At 40.8% G+C, this 18,195-nt stretch overlaps 1 protein-coding gene across 2 annotated transcripts in view; it reads left to right on the forward strand.

Annotated features, from left to right (window-relative positions):
- Nucleotides 1-17,678, forward strand: part of Kn (EBF transcription factor knot) — a 130,775-nt gene extending 113,097 nt beyond the window's left edge. Inside the window, exons 12-19 of one of the 2 annotated variants that reach the window (XR_011730830.1) lie at nt 7,476-7,557; nt 9,424-9,556; nt 12,855-13,009; nt 13,087-13,213; nt 13,352-13,654; nt 13,908-14,171; nt 14,671-14,901; nt 15,643-17,678. Coding sequence is in view for 1 of the 2 variants with exons in the window: in XM_071770165.1 (XP_071626266.1) it covers nt 7,476-7,557; nt 9,424-9,556; nt 12,855-13,009; nt 13,087-13,213; nt 13,352-13,654; nt 13,908-14,171; nt 15,643-15,755 (1,177 nt within the window). In the remaining variant the exon portion in view is untranslated. The remainder of the gene's footprint in view (nt 1-7,475; nt 7,558-9,423; nt 9,557-12,854; nt 13,010-13,086; nt 13,214-13,351; nt 13,655-13,907; nt 14,172-14,670; nt 14,902-15,642) is intronic. The other variant, XM_071770165.1, reaches the window with a different exon arrangement.
- The last annotated feature ends 517 nt before the right edge of the window (nt 17,679-18,195 follow it).

Below are 18,195 nucleotides of genomic sequence, written 5' to 3' on the forward strand. Positions count from 1 at the left end.
TGCAGAGCATTGGTGCCTTAAAGCAGAGGCGCGATTGCAAAAGGCGCACTAAACTGTGTTCTTTCACTTTGAGAAAAAAGAGAGATGGATATGTAACGTTTTACATGTTTCTCCAACATATCATGCAGCAGGATGTTGTGATACGCGTGCTGCCTCTCTGTCTTCCGCAGCCACATATGATGTACGGGAGCATGCGCGACTTACGGTCGTTTTTGTCGATATTTGACAGTGGTAACTTGAGAGACTCCTAACCGCCCCTACTGCGCTCCCGGGGGACTCCGTATCTAAATGCAGGCATTAATAAATCGTGCGTACACTCGTATATACCGACGCGGGAATCGTCGTCGGCGTTAAGTTAGTTTACGCGGTTGGAGGTTCTGATGCATTTATGGAAATGCCCCGCTCCTTGTCCGAGCGCTGTATGCCCAAGGCACAGAGAGATAATTCAACAATTTTCGCAGTTCGCACGTCACGCTACAGTTACTCGACTAGCCAGCGCCAGACACGATGAAAATTCGACGTAATCCACCAGAAATAATCTTGAAACTGTCCTGAATAGCAAGAATAATTAAATTACACTCACATTAACGATCCTCACAAATTTCTCTCTATTTTTATTAAATTAATAGATAAAGAGCAGGAATTAACATTGGTATAATTTCGAGTTTAATTTTCGACGTTATAAATATGAAAAAATATGAATTCATACCCGAGCTTCCATCGTTAGAGAAATGTATAGAAATTCCTTTCACATCTTGAAATTACACTAATTTCAATTTTTGTATAAAAGCATAAATAAGCGAATAGTAAAAAAAAAGTACATATATATATATTTTTCATAATTTATACATATAGTGATGCTTTACAAAGTATAACACTTGTAAACATTATGGATAAGAAATAGAATTGATGTAGGATCTGCGGCCTTCCTTTTGCTTATCTCGGATGCCGCGTGATTTATCCTTCCTTGGGCACGCGGTGTTAAGCACAGTCACGTTGTCGACATAAGCTAAGTTGGAGCTTACGCCAGTTAATAGCTACGACCAACTATGCGATACGTGGTAAATCGTCGGTTGATGCGCCGTACGTGCAAGGCAAATCTAGTTATGGTAGCCGGCCTCTCAAGCCGTCTTGCGGCTAATGTGATAGACTGCCATTAGGGGTATCTCGCTGTCGTGGCAAGGGGTCGACGTAACATGGGGTGGAAAGCGGGGGGGAGGGAGGGAGGGAGGGAGACAGGCGAGTGAGCGGCTACACAACGCTGGGGCTACGACAGGATACGTTAGTTCGGGGCCGTGCTACGTAGTAAGACGTATTACTTAGGTATGAATTATGCAATACCGCGGCAATGCCTGTGCCGAATAGCCTTAGCTCTCAGCCGTCTTAGAACTTAGGCAAACGGTATCCTCCCTATCGGCAGGAATTTGGTTAAGATATCCGTCTTTACACACGTAGTCTGGGTCGCCTGATTTCCTTTCGTAAACACGCGATGGCATCCACACGAGATACAAGACACTCTCGGAACACAGCTGAAGGCAAGCGCAAGATTATGTAATGATATAATATCTCGCTATATTGGCTATCGAATGTCCCGGTTGATGTAATTACAAGTTGACAAATACAGAAAATGCATATATATATATTATATATATCCATGTTATTATATCGATCGATAAAAATTATTTACGGCGTTTTTCTGTCGAAAAAGCAAATTCGATCTATAACTGTAAAAACCATAAAACGCGGTGAACATATATTAACTCATCCTTCGCGCACGATTGCACATAAATTTATTCTACTGCCGATTCTTGGACAACTATTTACATTCTGATAAGAGGATGTTAAACAATGTCTTCCTTTCCAACGGAACGTTTCATACGTCGTTATATTTTCCCAGCTTTCCTGACTTGCTGCGTTCTGTATAAATTAAATTTATCTGTGTTTAATCGGTGCTCATTGTGGAAACATTCCGTCTTGCGGGACATACCTAATTTTCAAAATTTAATTATACAATTATGCAATTAAAATTTTATTAATAACTTGATTAATTTTAAAACGTCTGATTAATTTCGAGATTTTGTTCTTGAATAAAGAATGAAGCTTTTTGACTTGAAAATTACTCCCGTGACGTTAATCGAAATTTATAATATTATTATCCTAATCGCTGTTCCGCAAATCAGAGCGATGAGACAATCTCCTGTTAATACAGAATGCCTTTACTCCTGGAAAATGATTTCCTGTATTAACCGATAGTTACGCGCGATCCTTCTTAGCCGTCTCTATAATACTTCCTGAGAAGAGAATCCGAAGGAACGAGTCGGTAGACGCTAGATGATGGCAGTGCAGAAAGGGGCGAGGGAAGGTGCTGGGGAGGCAGTAATGGAGGCTAGTTAAACATTAAGCATCCCCTGATACCTTGCTAACCCCTTACTAACCCTGGTTAAGGTGTATGCAAGGTATACAGCTCTAGGTGGTTTCCTATACCTTACAGACCTTCGTACACATTCTTACTAATTGACGTCTTGCTCGTCTGCATTATGCACTCGTGATTACTCCCGAGCATTCTCTTGCTTAAATATATCCGATCGAGTGGAAATTATCGGTATTGCTTACAAAAGTTGTTTCGAGCTGGAAGCGTTGCGCTTGTTGCGCCACCGATGTGCTAGTCTTTCCGATTACGTAACAGATAGATATCAATTCTTTTTTACAATATAAGGAATTTTTTACTTAATCTTTTTTTTTTGTTAATAAAATATAGATAATTTTCTCATACGAACAAACAAAGGCGATTTTTTTCATTATTTATTACTTGCGAAATTCATTATCTCTAATTGAGTATTTAACATTCTAATAGAAAAGAAACATTTTTTTAATTATTATTTTGTGTTATTGGTATCTTTCATTCTCTTGAAAAGATGTTAACGGTTCTCGTTATAATACTAGAAACCAAAAAATGGTAATGGAGCTATAGGTAAAGAACTGATGGTCCCCTGACACTATTCGCCAAGACATAATATTAGTGGAATAGCCGACGGGTCAGTCACATTAGCACGGTGATTAGCACACTATTGGACACGCCTGTTCGGCACAAGATTCTATCGTGTCAGCAGATCCTTTTCTGTACGTGATCTTTTTCTGATCACATACGTTATACAAAAAGCAAGATACGGTTAAAAACAACAAATTGTGCCGATAATGACTCCTATTCTTTTATATAACACGACATACCATTAATAAGATTGATAAGTATGAAAGGAAACGTCATCGTCTTTGTTCACTGATCTCTTCGTTGAATTTTCGTCACGTTATATCCGCACTCTTTTATGGTGGCAAAGAAGAGGGGCGTACAGCGCAAACCGAAAACATGATTAAAGATTCTCCGATGTGGGAGAAAATGGATTTCTGATACGCGTAATGCCACCCTATTTGGAACTATTACGCGTGAGTCCCCAAGTAAGCCCTTTATATCCATTCAGCCCCTGCTGGAAATATATTTACTAGATCAGAAGGTACTTACTTGCGACTTGGCACCCACGAATGCCGTACCGGGTGGCATGTAAACAAGGAGAAGAGAGAATCTTTGTATAATTCGCTTATTTTTTCCTCAGATATACTAATTTCGCATATTTCTCGCATAGACATGTATATATAAATATATTTATAATTAATATATATTGTGGCAAGAAACTATACCTATAAATCACGTTCATTACGTAAAGCGTGAAAATTATTTTCGGTCGTTGTCGACGGTTTCCGCGGAGGAAAGAACATCGGCGCGTTATACGGTACGGCGAGAAAAATCGCTAATTGGTACATGGAAAATATAAACAAAACTACCGTGCGAATGCCGATGATTTACTGCAAGGTTTGATTGAATTCATTCGACTCTGTTTACCCGCTTGCTGCCTCGTACAACTCTCGCCCTTCGCGGGCCTTCGATGTTTAGCTTTTTTTTTTATTTATTTATACCGTTGATTTTTTCCTCACCCGCTCGTTCATCCGCTCCGACGTTGCAAAGTTGGTCGCTGTAAAACTGGGAAACAGCGAACGATACGAACGTTTCCTGCTACGAACCACCACTCCTCCCCTGTCATCCCCGTTGCAACCTCCAATCCTCACTTCGCCGCCTACTGCTTCGTTTTATTCTATTTGATTCGAGAAAATGGAAAGGTATGCGAGCGGAGGGTAGACTAGGTATGATTTCGCAATCGAACCTCTGTATATATTTTCTCCCGTGCCAATTCGTTAGCGAACGCGAACAGTCGGAAGACTTTAAACAAACTGCTTTCAAATGATTTTAACTTCAAATCACCAATGTGGGTATATTAAAACAATAATTTCTTTCCGTGTATAAATAACATTTTTGATGAAAATTATATATCTTTGTAATAACGTATAATATATTCTAATTACAATTGAAAGTAAAATTTAATAAATTATCGATGAAATTTGCTAGCTTATATAGTATTAATTTAAATAAAAAATAAATAAAATTTTTTGTTTTATACAACTATTACAATAACTAATAAATTAAATTACATCGAAATAATTAAAAACAGCTAAAATATGTATATTCATATTAATGATATATTTTTATAATCAAGAACTTATATATGCACAAGTATTTTGCAATTGAAACATAAGGCAGATAAGTTGCATTAATATTTCAATGGTGTGAAGTGTATCTATTGGGTGCCCTGAGCGGCGATTCGGAATAGATTTTTCCGAAGGAGGCTGACACGAGCTCGCGAAGGCCGCCAACGGAAGAGAAAAATCTAATAGACTATCGGAATCGAATTTGATCCCCTGTAAGAAACTAGCCCTTCTCCTTGCACGCGTTCGCGTTACGACACCATCGATACTGCCGCCCCATCGAGCCCGGAATGAAATCCAGTTCGCATTTGAATCAGTCGGTAACGCAATCCATTAGCCCCTAACAGCCAATACTTCGAGTACGCGCGGAAGGAAACGACTTCGTGTAAGGGAAAAAAGAAAGAGGAATAAAGTGGCACGGCGATGGCGCGACGGGAGCGTCGTAAATGATTAGTGTTGCCGATGAACGAATCCCATAAAAAAAAAGCGAAGATCTATAGCTCACCTATCTTTCCTTTGCCGATCCTGGCAAGCGCGCCCTTCCTCCCTCTTCATAGAACTCTCCCGCGTAAGTAGAGTCATTTTGTTAGCGTCAAATTCTGAAAGCGGATCGCCCGATTTCTTTGCTGTGGAAGTGGCGGCCGCGAAACGTTGATGGGAATATTTCAATTACCTCGGACTTTTCATTCAGAAATGTATAATTTCTTTTCATCAAATTTTTATTACAGTTTTAGATATTAAATTTTTAAAAGTATTTTCCCTCTTTTTTCTTTTTCAATTTTATTTCTTCGTAGTTTGTATTTGATTAGTAGGTATGTAATAAGACGCTTTGGCAAGATATTTAAATAGTTTGAAAATATACATAAGTCTGTATCAAACGATCAGAGCAAACGGGATGTGGATGTTCTGCCGTTGGTGCATTTTATTAAATGACGGTGACACACGATTTCAATATAGATACAAAGTGAAACGTTCTCGATTCGAAGGCGGTTACCGACTCGTTTCCGTTGTCGTCGGCGTCGTTAAAGGGGCGTCTTCGCGCCATTCTCGCAATATCGTAGGTGCAAGTACGGGTCGATGGTATTCCTATCTGTAAACGACTAGAGGTAGCGTTGTCGAGCGACGCCTCAGGCGCGACGTAGATATCGTGTTTAGAGCAAGATCCACGGCCGCGATAAGCCAAAGTACAATGCTTTGAATACCCATCCAGCATCGCGATAACATCTTAACGTTCTCTAAGAGTAAACGAAATTAAATTCGCGCGAGCGCGCAGAAACCCGCGCGCGCGCGCGCGCGCGCGACATTAGACTGAACTCTCTCTCGGATATCTATCTACCTAAGTTCCACGACTGGTTGCGAAAACGCGTGTAACGCGAGATCGATACATTTCTTTTCCTTTCTCTTTCCGTATCGCCGAATTTCCCATCCTCCCGTACGCCGCGCCGTCTCGCCCTTCGTCCTTCGCTTCACTCAGCCGATGGTTCTCTTCCACACTCCCGCGGTGAATACGTTTCGTTTTTTTTACCTTTCACTTTCGAGTTTTATGTATTTTTAGCAAGTGGATTAGATACTTTCGACGACCGTCGTGGATAACAATAAAAATATTGTCTCAGTTCAAAGTCTCATAAACAAACTATATCGTGATTAAAATCTTCTTTGATGTTTCTCAAAGAAATCATTTGATATCTTGTATCTTCTCTTACATTTCAGCCACGCCAGGTACGCGTTCAACACGAAAATTACGCTAAATAAAAAATAATTAAAATCTGTTTACTGGAGCAAGAAGTATCAGTCGTGATCTTTCCGCAATTTTGGCAATCTCTGCATGAGAGACAAAAAATAGAAGACAAAAAGGCGTTATTCTAAGGTATGCGTTTGATTTTTCCATGAAGTCCCCAGTACCCATGGACGCACTCTTCGGGGAGAATGACAATGGCGTCCCATGGGACAAAAAGCCTACCAGCTACGTAGGAAACTACCCCTCTTTCTTGCCAGTGTCGTCGTCGACGTCGTCTCGGCCCTCCTGATTGTTTCCTACGCGTTTCCTTCGCTTTCTCGATCCTTCTCGGTCTGGCATTCAACTACCTGATCTCTAAACTCTCCTCTCGCTCCTTAGTCAACTCCTCCCATCTCTGTAAGTACAAACCAATAGGTGAGATGCGTCTCAAAAAAAAAAAATTCCTGAAATTCAATATTCTCGGCGTTTTGCATAATTCATGAAAATTGAGCCGACGGCTTTTTGGTAGAATTATCTCGCATATATATGTATTTTCGTGTCCCAACATCCTATATTATATGCGACTCCTACATAATAAAGTATTTAATATGTCATTATTTTTAGAGATATGTGCTTATTAATCTCATTTCTGGATTATAATTAATAGTGAAGAATATATTATGTAGAATATAAATTTTTCTCAGTAATTGTATGTACTTTAATATACCAAATTGCATTAAAATATATTATTTTGTATTTAATATTTTCAAGAATTATGCGATCTTCTTATATCACGTTTCGGATATATTTACAAAAATAATTATAAGATATAAAATAGAAAAAAAACGTATTATAGTATTTTCATCGTAAAAATGTATTACGAGCATGTCCTTTGACGTTGTGACAGGACAATGAAGTAGCCGCATATTTCGCGCGGTACACAATGCCGTACGCGGGCCTAAAGGTCGAGAAGCACGTAGAGTCGGGAGTTTAATCTAGAGAAATACTGAATAATAGAGGGGTGTGGAACGGGCCTCGCGATTGGCTTATACAATATTCAGTCTTGCTTTCCGGCCAAGTTCGCGTTCTAATTAAGTTCCCGGCGTTGAAGAGCGTTAAGCACCTTGTCAACCGTTTAACTCTGGTCCCCTCTGTGTACTTGCAGATTCTTCCTCAAGTTCTTTCTCAAGTGTAACCAAAACTGCCTGAAGAACGCCGGCAATCCACGTGATATGAGACGCTTCCAGGTAAGTTGCCCGTGTTCGTATAGTCTATCTATCTTAAATATAAATGCACGATTCATGTTTGATGAATTCGATTTTATTTCTATACATTAAGAATTTCCGTAAAATTTTTAGAATTTAAAATATTTATCAAGAAGACGAATATATCTGCATTACTCAGGATTAATGGATTCGTCCATAGATACGAAAACAATCTTATATTCATAACGTAATTTATCTGACGATTCACATGGCGCGATTTACGGCTCTGCTTGAGATACAGTTAATCGCTTCCGGCTTTCCACCCACTTGATTCAAAGACGTTCCGGGTCGTGTCGCAATGCTGAAATGCACACTACGCGAGACACTTCCGTCATTCGAGTCACGATTCGCGAAATTATAGGGGCGGACAGACGGAGACGAGAACGCCGAAATTCCGCGCCGCAACATCGTGCGACGCCTATCGTCACAGGGAGCATTGTTCTTCGCGTAAAATTTCCGTGTGTTTACCGCACTTTACTATTATTATTCCATATATCTACACTATTAAAAGTCAATCAACTTCTATAAACGAATAAAGACGATGGTTCTGATTAGATAACGATTTCTCGACGGCCTCGGCATAATTCAAAAGTCGCGACAATTAACTCTCGGCGCAATCTAATCCCCAACTCACTCTCATATTCGTCCCTTATCCTTTCCAACATTACCACTCTCGCTTACCGAAGATATACCTGCATCTATCCTTCTTTCCGTTTCCCTTCCGCCAAAACGAAAAACAGAATTAAAAAATAAATTATCAAAGAACGGCGGTGAAAGAACCCCAACGGTTCATCCTTTACGTGACTCATCTCTTTTTGTATTCGACCCTTTTTAGTTTTCTCCTTTTCACGCGTCGGCACAACGACAAACTGAAGATTAGAATACTCATCGTACTCCCGAATTTGTTTCTGAATTGCTTACTGCCGAAAGTTGTGAATTAAAATTTTAGTGCAGTCTTCACGGAAATCTCTCTGCCGCCGTGAGGCAAGCGGAAGAGCGTAGGTTATCGTCGCTTTACTCTAAGTTGGCGGTGGTGTTACTCGCCGAGTAATATCACCGGCACGCGAGAAAGTTGCGAAGTTGCGAAGGACAAAACTTTCGGGCATTTTCCAGCCGCTCGCTCGATTTTATAAACGTTCTTCCTGCTTCACCGCGAAAATCTTTTCAACGCCTCGTAGCGTGCGCGGAGAACGGCGTAAACGCTTAAGCAAGTAATTTTGTTCCGGTTGTTAGACATCTCTAATAAATAATTTACGTTGTGTGTTTTATTGTTATAATTGTGAGGAAGGATAATCGTATATCTTAATACGACTATATTCCTGTACTTGCGCGATTATATCGACGTCATACGTCGTACGTGCAAGTTGCGAATTGCATGCCGCGGTATCCAGTGCGGCAAATCGAGTTGTGCATGCTCGTTCACGGAAGATATGATGAACTTGGTTCGATATATGACGCGCATGAGAGAAATGCAGTATTATTCACGGTAGCGTCTATTGCGCGGCGCATTTTTCTACGCGCTATTAAGTCAGATATAAACAGATACAAACATAAATTTTACGGAGGCACATAACATTTTAATTTAGTAATTTCTTTTTAAACATTTATTGAATTCAAACATTTATCATGCCGCGTTTAACTTCATGTTTCTCAAAGAGTCTCACATGCTCTGGAGTCTGTCGTTGAATAATTTTCATGAAAATGTTTTCGAATATAAGAACTTGAAATTTTATCAACACATAAATGTTTGTAGAGGATAATTTTATTATTAGTTTATTATACATTTGTACATTAATTGTCACTGTCTTACATTATCTTTCATCGGCAAATTTCCATTCTGCCTAACAGGTGGTTATATCTACGCAAGTGGGAGTGGAAGGACCATTACTAGCGGTTTCGGACAATATGTTCGTCCACAACAACAGCAAGCACGGGCGCAGAGCGAAACGCTTGGACCCCAGTGATCCTGGCGAGTATAATAGTAAGTATAATCCATAAATATTATCAATTAATCAGTATCGTCGAAGAGATAATTTATGCGGAGCGGCGCATCGATAACGCCTGCATATTTAATGCGCGAAACTGCACGAGCATTTACACGATAATTCGATTTGCCCGTAAACACCAATTGACCCGCCGTACAGTTTTTCGTTATTTAATTTTGCAGTCAGCTGCTATATATTCCCCGACAGTAATTTGCAGCCGGCCTTCGCCGTGCTAACAAAGCACTCGCAGAAAATATGATAATTAATTAACGGACGATAATTAAAAAGCCCGGTGCGCACATTAAACGTCCTCATTTATTCAACCCATCGATTTTTCACGGATGATATGATTCACGGCGCGTATATAAGCGCTTTCAACGCTTGTCGATCAAAATCGACTTCCCGAGCGATTCACGTTTCGAGGCATTGCCAATTCGAATGCTCGCGGCGTGTTGTTTCTCTCGTGCGGCGCCCCTTCGGGCGAGGGCGAGGGATGGGGATGGGGGGGGGGTCAGTTTTCTTCGAGATCGGCATAACGACTCGGGAGCCGGGGTGGCGGGGCGGAATCGTAAGAGGGTTGCAGGAGGGCGCACCGGTAGAATGGGATATATGGAGTCATAGGGCAATTCAGCAAAGTTTGGCGTCGGCCGCGCATACAAACGGCTGATATCGCACGGCCACCCCTCCCCCCTTTCCCCCCTCGTCCCTGCTCGCTCCTTTCTCGCGCAGGCTTCTTTCTCCGTCTTTTCTTCCTACCTATGCCAAGACAAGATGTAAATCAATGGGATGCGGGGAAAACGAAGGATCCACGGCTCCGTTCCGCGCTCCTTGTTCCTCGGTCTTATTTCCCTCCACTCTGCGCTCGCTCGAAATTCGCCCGAGTGCCTGTCCCCCCTCCCCCTTCTTCTCGCCGCGGGTTCCAAGATTCTCGTCTCCACCCGCGTCAGTTTCTTCTTTTTACCTGGTTGGCTGCCGCGCGGAGCGGCAAAGACACGGAAAGAAAGAGAGCGGAATTGGCCCGCTTCTCTCATCTCGATCTCTGCTTCTCTCATTCAGTTTCCGCCTCTGTCGTTCTCGGCGCTCTCCACTTCCCCGTGGTGGTTGCCGCGGTGCGTTGGTTTGTGAATGCTAAGTTTAAGCTATCTCGCGCCCCCCGCCGCCGCCCTCCTAGAGCCTCCGCGCGACGCCAATGAAGGTACCAACACATCCACTCTTTCCAAATCCCCCCGCAAGCTATCCCCCGAAACGCCGAAACGAGCATACCAATGAGACAGGAAACACGAGAGAAAGGGGAAGAACGTAGAACGCCGCGCCGGTATCTCGTGGATTTTGCTGTCATTGTGAACGAATTCTCTCGGTTGCTGTACAAATCAAATCTTGATTGTCCATGAAATTTGAAACGCTTGCTTACGATCTATCTTTCTTGATACGCCGTTTTTACAACGCGTTTCTTATTTGACAAAAACGTTGTTGCTATTTTTATTTTACGTTTCATATACCTCGCTTCCTTTTTTAAATTTAATTTGTGACACGAAAGAGAAGAAAGGATTATAAATTTTGTAAAAATTCCAAACTCGTTTCATGTAACGGAGTATAGGATGCTATTTTTGTTATATCAGATATATTAAAAGTAACAAGCTAAAAATTTTATCACACATTCGACATTCAATGAAAAACGATATGGAAAAGTATTCGCCGTTCTGGCTGAATATTAAAGATATAATTGCGCGACATCGTCGTAATGATACTTGCTTGCGCCGGGATAAAACCCGGGTTTTTTCTGGCAAATTTCTCGAGTCTTTACCACGGCGAACGAAGTTATCGCGCGATCTCGCAGTGATCAAAGGGAATCGGGCCGAACGTGTCGGAGTACGGCTCTTCGACTTCGACGATAGTTCGGTGGCAAACGAGGGGGGCCGGGAGGGTTGGGGAATAACACCCCTTACCATTCAGTGGTGCGGAGGATTTTATTTATTCCGGGTTGGTACGCTTGTTCCTTGGCCTCCTCCACTGAATCCCTCTTTTCAACCCTCCACCTCTTCTCCTCCTCCTCCTCCTCCTCTCTACCACCCTCGCGGCGGCCCGCACCACGCCGCTCGACAATTCTCTACCAGGATGGTTGCCAACACGGCCGGCTCTCTTTAACGACTTTCTCGTACATTGAACGCAATAAATACCAATGTCCCATTGAGGAATTCCCATTTACGTAGGGACCACACTCTTGCAACTCTTTAACGCTTCCGCCGTAATGGTCACTTGTTGACTTCATTTTTGTCCGATGAATAAAATTGTGCAAAGTTATATAATCTCTCCAATTGTACCATACGGTACAATTTTATTGCAAATTTTTATTCTAGAATTTGTATTTGAAGTATTTCGTCGATTTTACACTTTATTGATGCGAGAGTTATTTTATTATTAACCTGAAGACAATCGCAAAAGTGGATAACCGTTAATTAAGATAACTGCGAAGAAATATCTTACCTCTCGACAATGTCTAAAGAATATTCTTTAAATACGGTCAGATATAAACAACGTCGCGATCTTTCAAGCCGCCGAGATTTATCGATGTGACGGCACATAAGCACTCGAAGTGGAAAGTGTTTGAGCATCACTGAGAGCAATATACCATGATGTCAGCCACTCTGCCGTGGCTCCGCTTCGCCCAGGGTCGGTGCCGGGGGTGGCTTGGCTTCGCCGGGGTACAAAATGATATCATTGGGTTATAAATTCCAAGCAGAGACACACCGGCGGCCCGATCGTCCCCTCCCCTTTCTTCTTGTTACAACCCTTCTCCGAGCATCTCCGACCCTCTCTTCCTCATACTCTCTCTCTCACTCTCTCTCTTTCTCTCGCCGCCTCATTCTCTATCCGCCGTTCTCCTTCATAGTTTCTCTTTCATTTTCCGCCTCTTTCCCACTTTCACGAGTCCCACGACCTCGAAAACTTGCACGCCGGAAAATATATCTGCCACTCGGCCTCAACCGAATAAACAGAATATTCAGATAATTTTCCATATCCTATTTCTCTCTTCCCTCTCGTCAGTCGCGAGTTATTTTCAAGATACCGCTTGGTTTTGTCTAATTCTCGACTTGTAATTTTTTTATTTTGTTACTCTTAATTTTCTTCATTATGGGAAAACTGATCGTTTAACGCTTTAAGACTCAATGTGATTGTCTCTCAAGCTGACAGGAAATTTCAACGCATTTCACGCAAATATAAATCCAATTAAATGCTAAGCTAATGAAATTAAATATAGAAAATATAGTAGTATTTCTATGTTATGAACCCTAGGTTTATACCCGCCGATACCTCTCCAAACGCCGTGCATAAAGGCGATATCGCCTAATGAAGGTTGGACGTCGGGTGGATCCACCGTCATAATCATCGGTGAAAATTTCTTCGACGGATTGCAGGTGGTTTTCGGATCGATGCTAGTTTGGAGCGAGGTCAGTAACACTGGAAATCTCTAGTACTAATTTTGCTGCGGTAAATATAAAAAATGTATTCGTCTTTTTCATTACAGTTTATCACTCCACACGCAATCAAGGTGCAGGCACCAGCGCGGCAAATACCCGGCGTCGTCGACGTCACGTTACATTACAAAAGCAAACAATTCTGTAAAGGAGCGCCCGGCAGATTTGTCTATGTTTGTAAGTACGAAGAGAAGGTCTGGTACCTATCGCGAGAGATCTACGCGAATAATAATTATCGCGGAGAGATTATGAGATTACATCGGACCCTGCCCGATCACGCAGTAAGAGCGAACGAACCTTTGCTGAATTTTCCAGCGGTAAACGAACCCACGATCGACTACGGCTTCCAAAGGTTACAGAAACTCGTACCGCGGCACCCCGGTGACCCTGAAAAGCTTCCGAAGGAGATAGTATTGAAGAGGGCGGCGGATCTAGCGGAAGCCATTTACAGTATGCCCAAGAGCGGAAACATGGGCATCGCGGGGGCACCGAGAAGTCCGGGTTCAGTGCACGCACCCGCACCTCCCACATCCAGTTCGGCAACGGCATTTAATTCGTATACGGGGCAACTTGCAGTGACGGTGCAGGAAAATGGTAGCGCGGCAAAATGGACAGACGGTACGTACGATGTGTGTATGTGTGTTTCTCTGCAATGTAGACGATACTCTCGCTCATACCATCTTCATAGATATTAGATGTTTATTGTATAATTTAAAAAGTATATATACATATAAAATGCCTCGCGATCTCTTCTCTAGATAGAGACTCGTACCAATCAAGACGCAGATGTCCCTGAGTTAAATTTATTAGGCAACCACTCACGACCTGAAATACTGACGAGTTCGTCTGACGGGCAGGTTTCTATTTCTAGACGGTAGTTCCGTGACGACAGGAGCTGCTGCTGACGGTGGAGGCGGCGGCGGCGGCGGCAGTGGCGGCAGCGGTGGTAGTGTCGGAGCCAACGTCGGCGGCAACGCCGACGCCTACAGACAAAGCAGCAGCGCAAGTCCACGTGGTGTCGTAACCGGTGGTGGTTATTGCGGTAGTTCAGCCAGCACACCACACAGTCACAGTACTAACGGAAGTTATTCCGTCGCCAATCCGTACACCGGCAGCCCGACTCTCTACACCTCGCGTAAGTCGGCTCTCTCTTTCTCTTTCTCTATGCTCCCGCAGACGACCCATGTCTGTGCAGTGTTGCTGCAAAATCCAAGTTGTGCCGGGATGAAGAGTAACTTTTTTTTTTTACATTCGGCAACTTTTACAATTCGTGTGTTGTAAAATCGATTAAAACGATAACAGCATAAAGGCGTAAATCATATTGCAGTGCGATAAAGAAATAGTACCAATACTACAAATGCTGAATGATGCAAGATTTAAAATTATTCGTTAAATCATTAGCCTTGTTATATATTTATATATACTTAACAAACATTTTATTATAATATGTACTTTATGACCAAAGTTTTTTTTTTTTTTTTTCAAAAACGTCAATTTCTTCGGCACAACTGTAAACGAAGAAACCTAATATTCATATTCGTTCACGTATCCAGCACGCATGCCCTTCTTCTATTCTATTTAACCTCTCGATGCACGCACTTATGATTTTCCCTTATGTGGAATTTTCGTTTTAGCGCACGAACAATATGGCATATTCTATACATCCGGGGACGGGAGTGCGTTCGCCCCCGTAGTACGACCACCGACCACCTCAGTCCCACCGCACTGGCCCACACAGCACCACCTCGCCACAGCCGCCCAGTAACCGCTAACCGTCCACCATCACCACCAACACCACCATCATCACCACCACCATCACCCTATGCACTGCGATTAAAGAGTTATGAGAGACGACATTTGAGAATGTACGTACACTTATTTACAACGCGACAGTAATCTTAATCTAATTGCCAATTTTCAACTTAAATTTAAGTGTTTGCTTTTTTCATGATATTCTTTCACGCTACAAAGCTTTCTGTAATTAGTTTAATAAATTACAAATATTGCGATCGTAGCATCAGGAGAAAATAATTTTGTTGGAATGAAATTGTATATGTGTGTGGGTGTGTGTGTAGCACTAACATGATACGTGTACGTGTATATCATACAACAATCGAAAAATGGCTAAAATCTTTTCTGTGCACATATTCTCTCAATTCATATCTGCGAAATTTTGATATATGCTGTTCACTACCCTACTGCATCTATCTCTCCGCACGGGTTATGAGAAGGCTTCACAAATCCTCGCCGCCGATCGCACATTTTTAGATCGCCAGTCGCTCGAGAATTAAAAGCTTCAATTAAATAGAATTATTAAAACGGATTATTTATTAAATAAACAGATTAATGTATAATGGTCCTGTAAGAATCGAGCGATTATTTTTAATTTTGTTATAGAATTAACAATTAGATATTTCTCTCTTTACTTCTCACATGAATACTTTATCATTGCTTTATGAGACATCTTGTTTTATTTAATCAATTTTATTATTATAAATACAAAGTTGTTATGATTTCCGCTATTTATTTTTTATTTATTGATTGTGTCATAGCGTTTAAGCAATATCGCACTACTAATGTTATAACCGACAGTGGGCATGTTGCAGGACTAGGAGAGGTGGTTGGATCACCGTTCAACATGAACCCATTTATGTTGCCCACCTGCAATCAAGGATATTCAGCCGCTGCCAGTCCGCTGCTTTCGTCAAACGGCAAATAGTGCTACGAGATGTAAACTCCGACGAGAATGACGTGGCTCGTGGCCTTCGCGGAGATACTGTACGATCCAGGGAATTAGTATATGCGACCGCATCTGAATAATTATCCGGATAACCACCGCATAAACAATATCGGATAATGATCGCATCGGCGTACGTACATTGCCTTCGCGAATTCGACTTGTTTGTGGCTCTGTTTCTCTTCTGCTCCTTTTTGCGGTGGAAAAAGGAAAAAAGAGCCGCACGCGGCATCATCATTTTCGTCGGAGTTAAAGTCGACAATTTCGTAAGGAATCAGGCAAAACAGTGCAAAAATCTAAGACAACTATCTTGCAACGATCACCGATGATCGCATTAGTTAAGAAACGATACATATCGAACAACGAGAAGGTGTTTTTCTATAAATCTAACAGCTCGGTTAAAAGATGGCTCGAATGATTATTAAAACATATATCTTAAAAACAATTGTCTTATTTTATTACAGTTCCAATAATTTGTATAGTTGATATTAAATTCTTATATAAATAATAATTTTGGTCAATCTTCGATATCTTCTATTGATATTAGAAAATATGGTTAATAAAATTTGCGGCATTTCTTGTTATACTATTTCCCTTTTATCTCATGTGTAATTGGATTCGTTAATTATGATTTGTCAATGTAAAAATTACTTCAAAAATAATTATGACGATTGATATTTTCCTTGTTATTATTAATATAATAATGATACGCTTCCTGTGTATTTGATACTGTTGACGAGCAATATTTATCACAGAATACTTTAAATCTGTATTTTAGGCAGAATACAAATTTAATGAAACGAGAGAGCCAATCGCATGAACCGAACGAGAAAGCTAAGATGGTATCAAATATTTTATATTATTCGAACTACAGAGGCTGATAAGGATCGAAAGAAATTGACACCACTCGACGGACATATCGCTTATTAATGAATAACAGATACCATAGTTTTAGAGAGCATTTTCGACTTCGAAATTTTAACTTCCTACCCCTACAATTTATGACTAACCAATATCGCCTAGTTAGCGTAAACGTGTAACGTAATTTGTAAAATATCTGTAAATATTGTTGCGATGTACAAAAAGAAAACTATTTCCAGGAATCCAACGAAACAATATTGACGTCACTCTAGAGTGAAAATTATTATACATAGATGTAAATAAACGTAGGGTGTACGTAGCGCATTCGTATAATTGCGTCGGCGCCATCCAATTTTTTAACGTAAATCGCGATCGGGAATGCACGATTTTACCGTCTCCATATCCATTTCGCGTGGACGAAAAATTGAATTTGTTGCAATCCGTTCCATTCCTCGCTTTAAAGCATATAATCTAGATAAATGATCAGTGTCTGGCACAACGGAATCAGGCCAAAAACGTTAAAAAGTTGGATCGAACGCGACCTGTATAAAACGTATATAGTTGATTTGGATCGTTTGATAAGCCGGCCCGAAACAATCTCATACAACTCACGAAAGTATACGAAGTATATACCGGATTGAAATTCCCAAGTTAGTCCAAAACTTTTGCAGCGGTTTTACGAGCGTAGATCGTATCGTTTTTTGTCAAAACAAAAGTACCGTTAAAAAGTTATTATTATGAAGAGTTCCTTTTTGCATATCGAGAGACTTGGTATGTACTTTTCTTCTAGGAAGTGCATTCTTCGTCCCGGAGCCGAGCGCTCTGTGATCTTGTGATGTTGATTATATATATATAAATATATATATGTATATTGATTGTACTTTGGTTCAATCACGTCACGTCATCTTTTACAAGACGCGTTGTTCTTGTACGCACGCGAAGACACGATACGCACACTCGCGCGTATAAACACACTCGTCGGTGTATATTGAAATAAATTAAACTTACTTTTTGAGAATTAAAAATCTTGATGATAGAAAAGTTTCTATGTTCTATTCTTTGCCCATGTCATCTTTAACTACAGTAGCAGCTGTGTGTAACCAATGTAAGTATTTTATTTTGACTTCACTCTTTGAAATAAAAGAATTTATATAAGTAATTTTTATTAGATTATTATGATATACACGTTTTATTTTATATTTATTGAAAAATTATTTAAATAATAAAACTATCGCTCTTACGCAATAGTTAAATCAGTAGAATAGCAGACAATATAACATGTTACAAAATTGTTGATAGAATTATTGGAATTACCTAATGATTATTACTATGAAAACAATAATTACAAGATTATGTCTTCTCGATATGTATCAAATATGTCAGAAGAATTATCCAATGTCATAAGATCAAATCTGTGAAAGAAAGAAAACAGAAATTATGCATAATATGTTGATCGGACTCAGCTGGGAACCTATTTGTCCCAAGAGAAAGAAAGAGAATAGGCCGGGATCGACAAATAGCGAAACAGGATCTGAAGGACCACTCCGGAGCGATTAGTTCA

The sequence above is a fragment of the Temnothorax longispinosus genome, chromosome 2 (genome assembly GCF_030848805.1).
Source record: "Temnothorax longispinosus isolate EJ_2023e chromosome 2, Tlon_JGU_v1, whole genome shotgun sequence".
NCBI classification, from domain to species: Eukaryota; Metazoa; Arthropoda; class Insecta; order Hymenoptera; family Formicidae; genus Temnothorax; species Temnothorax longispinosus.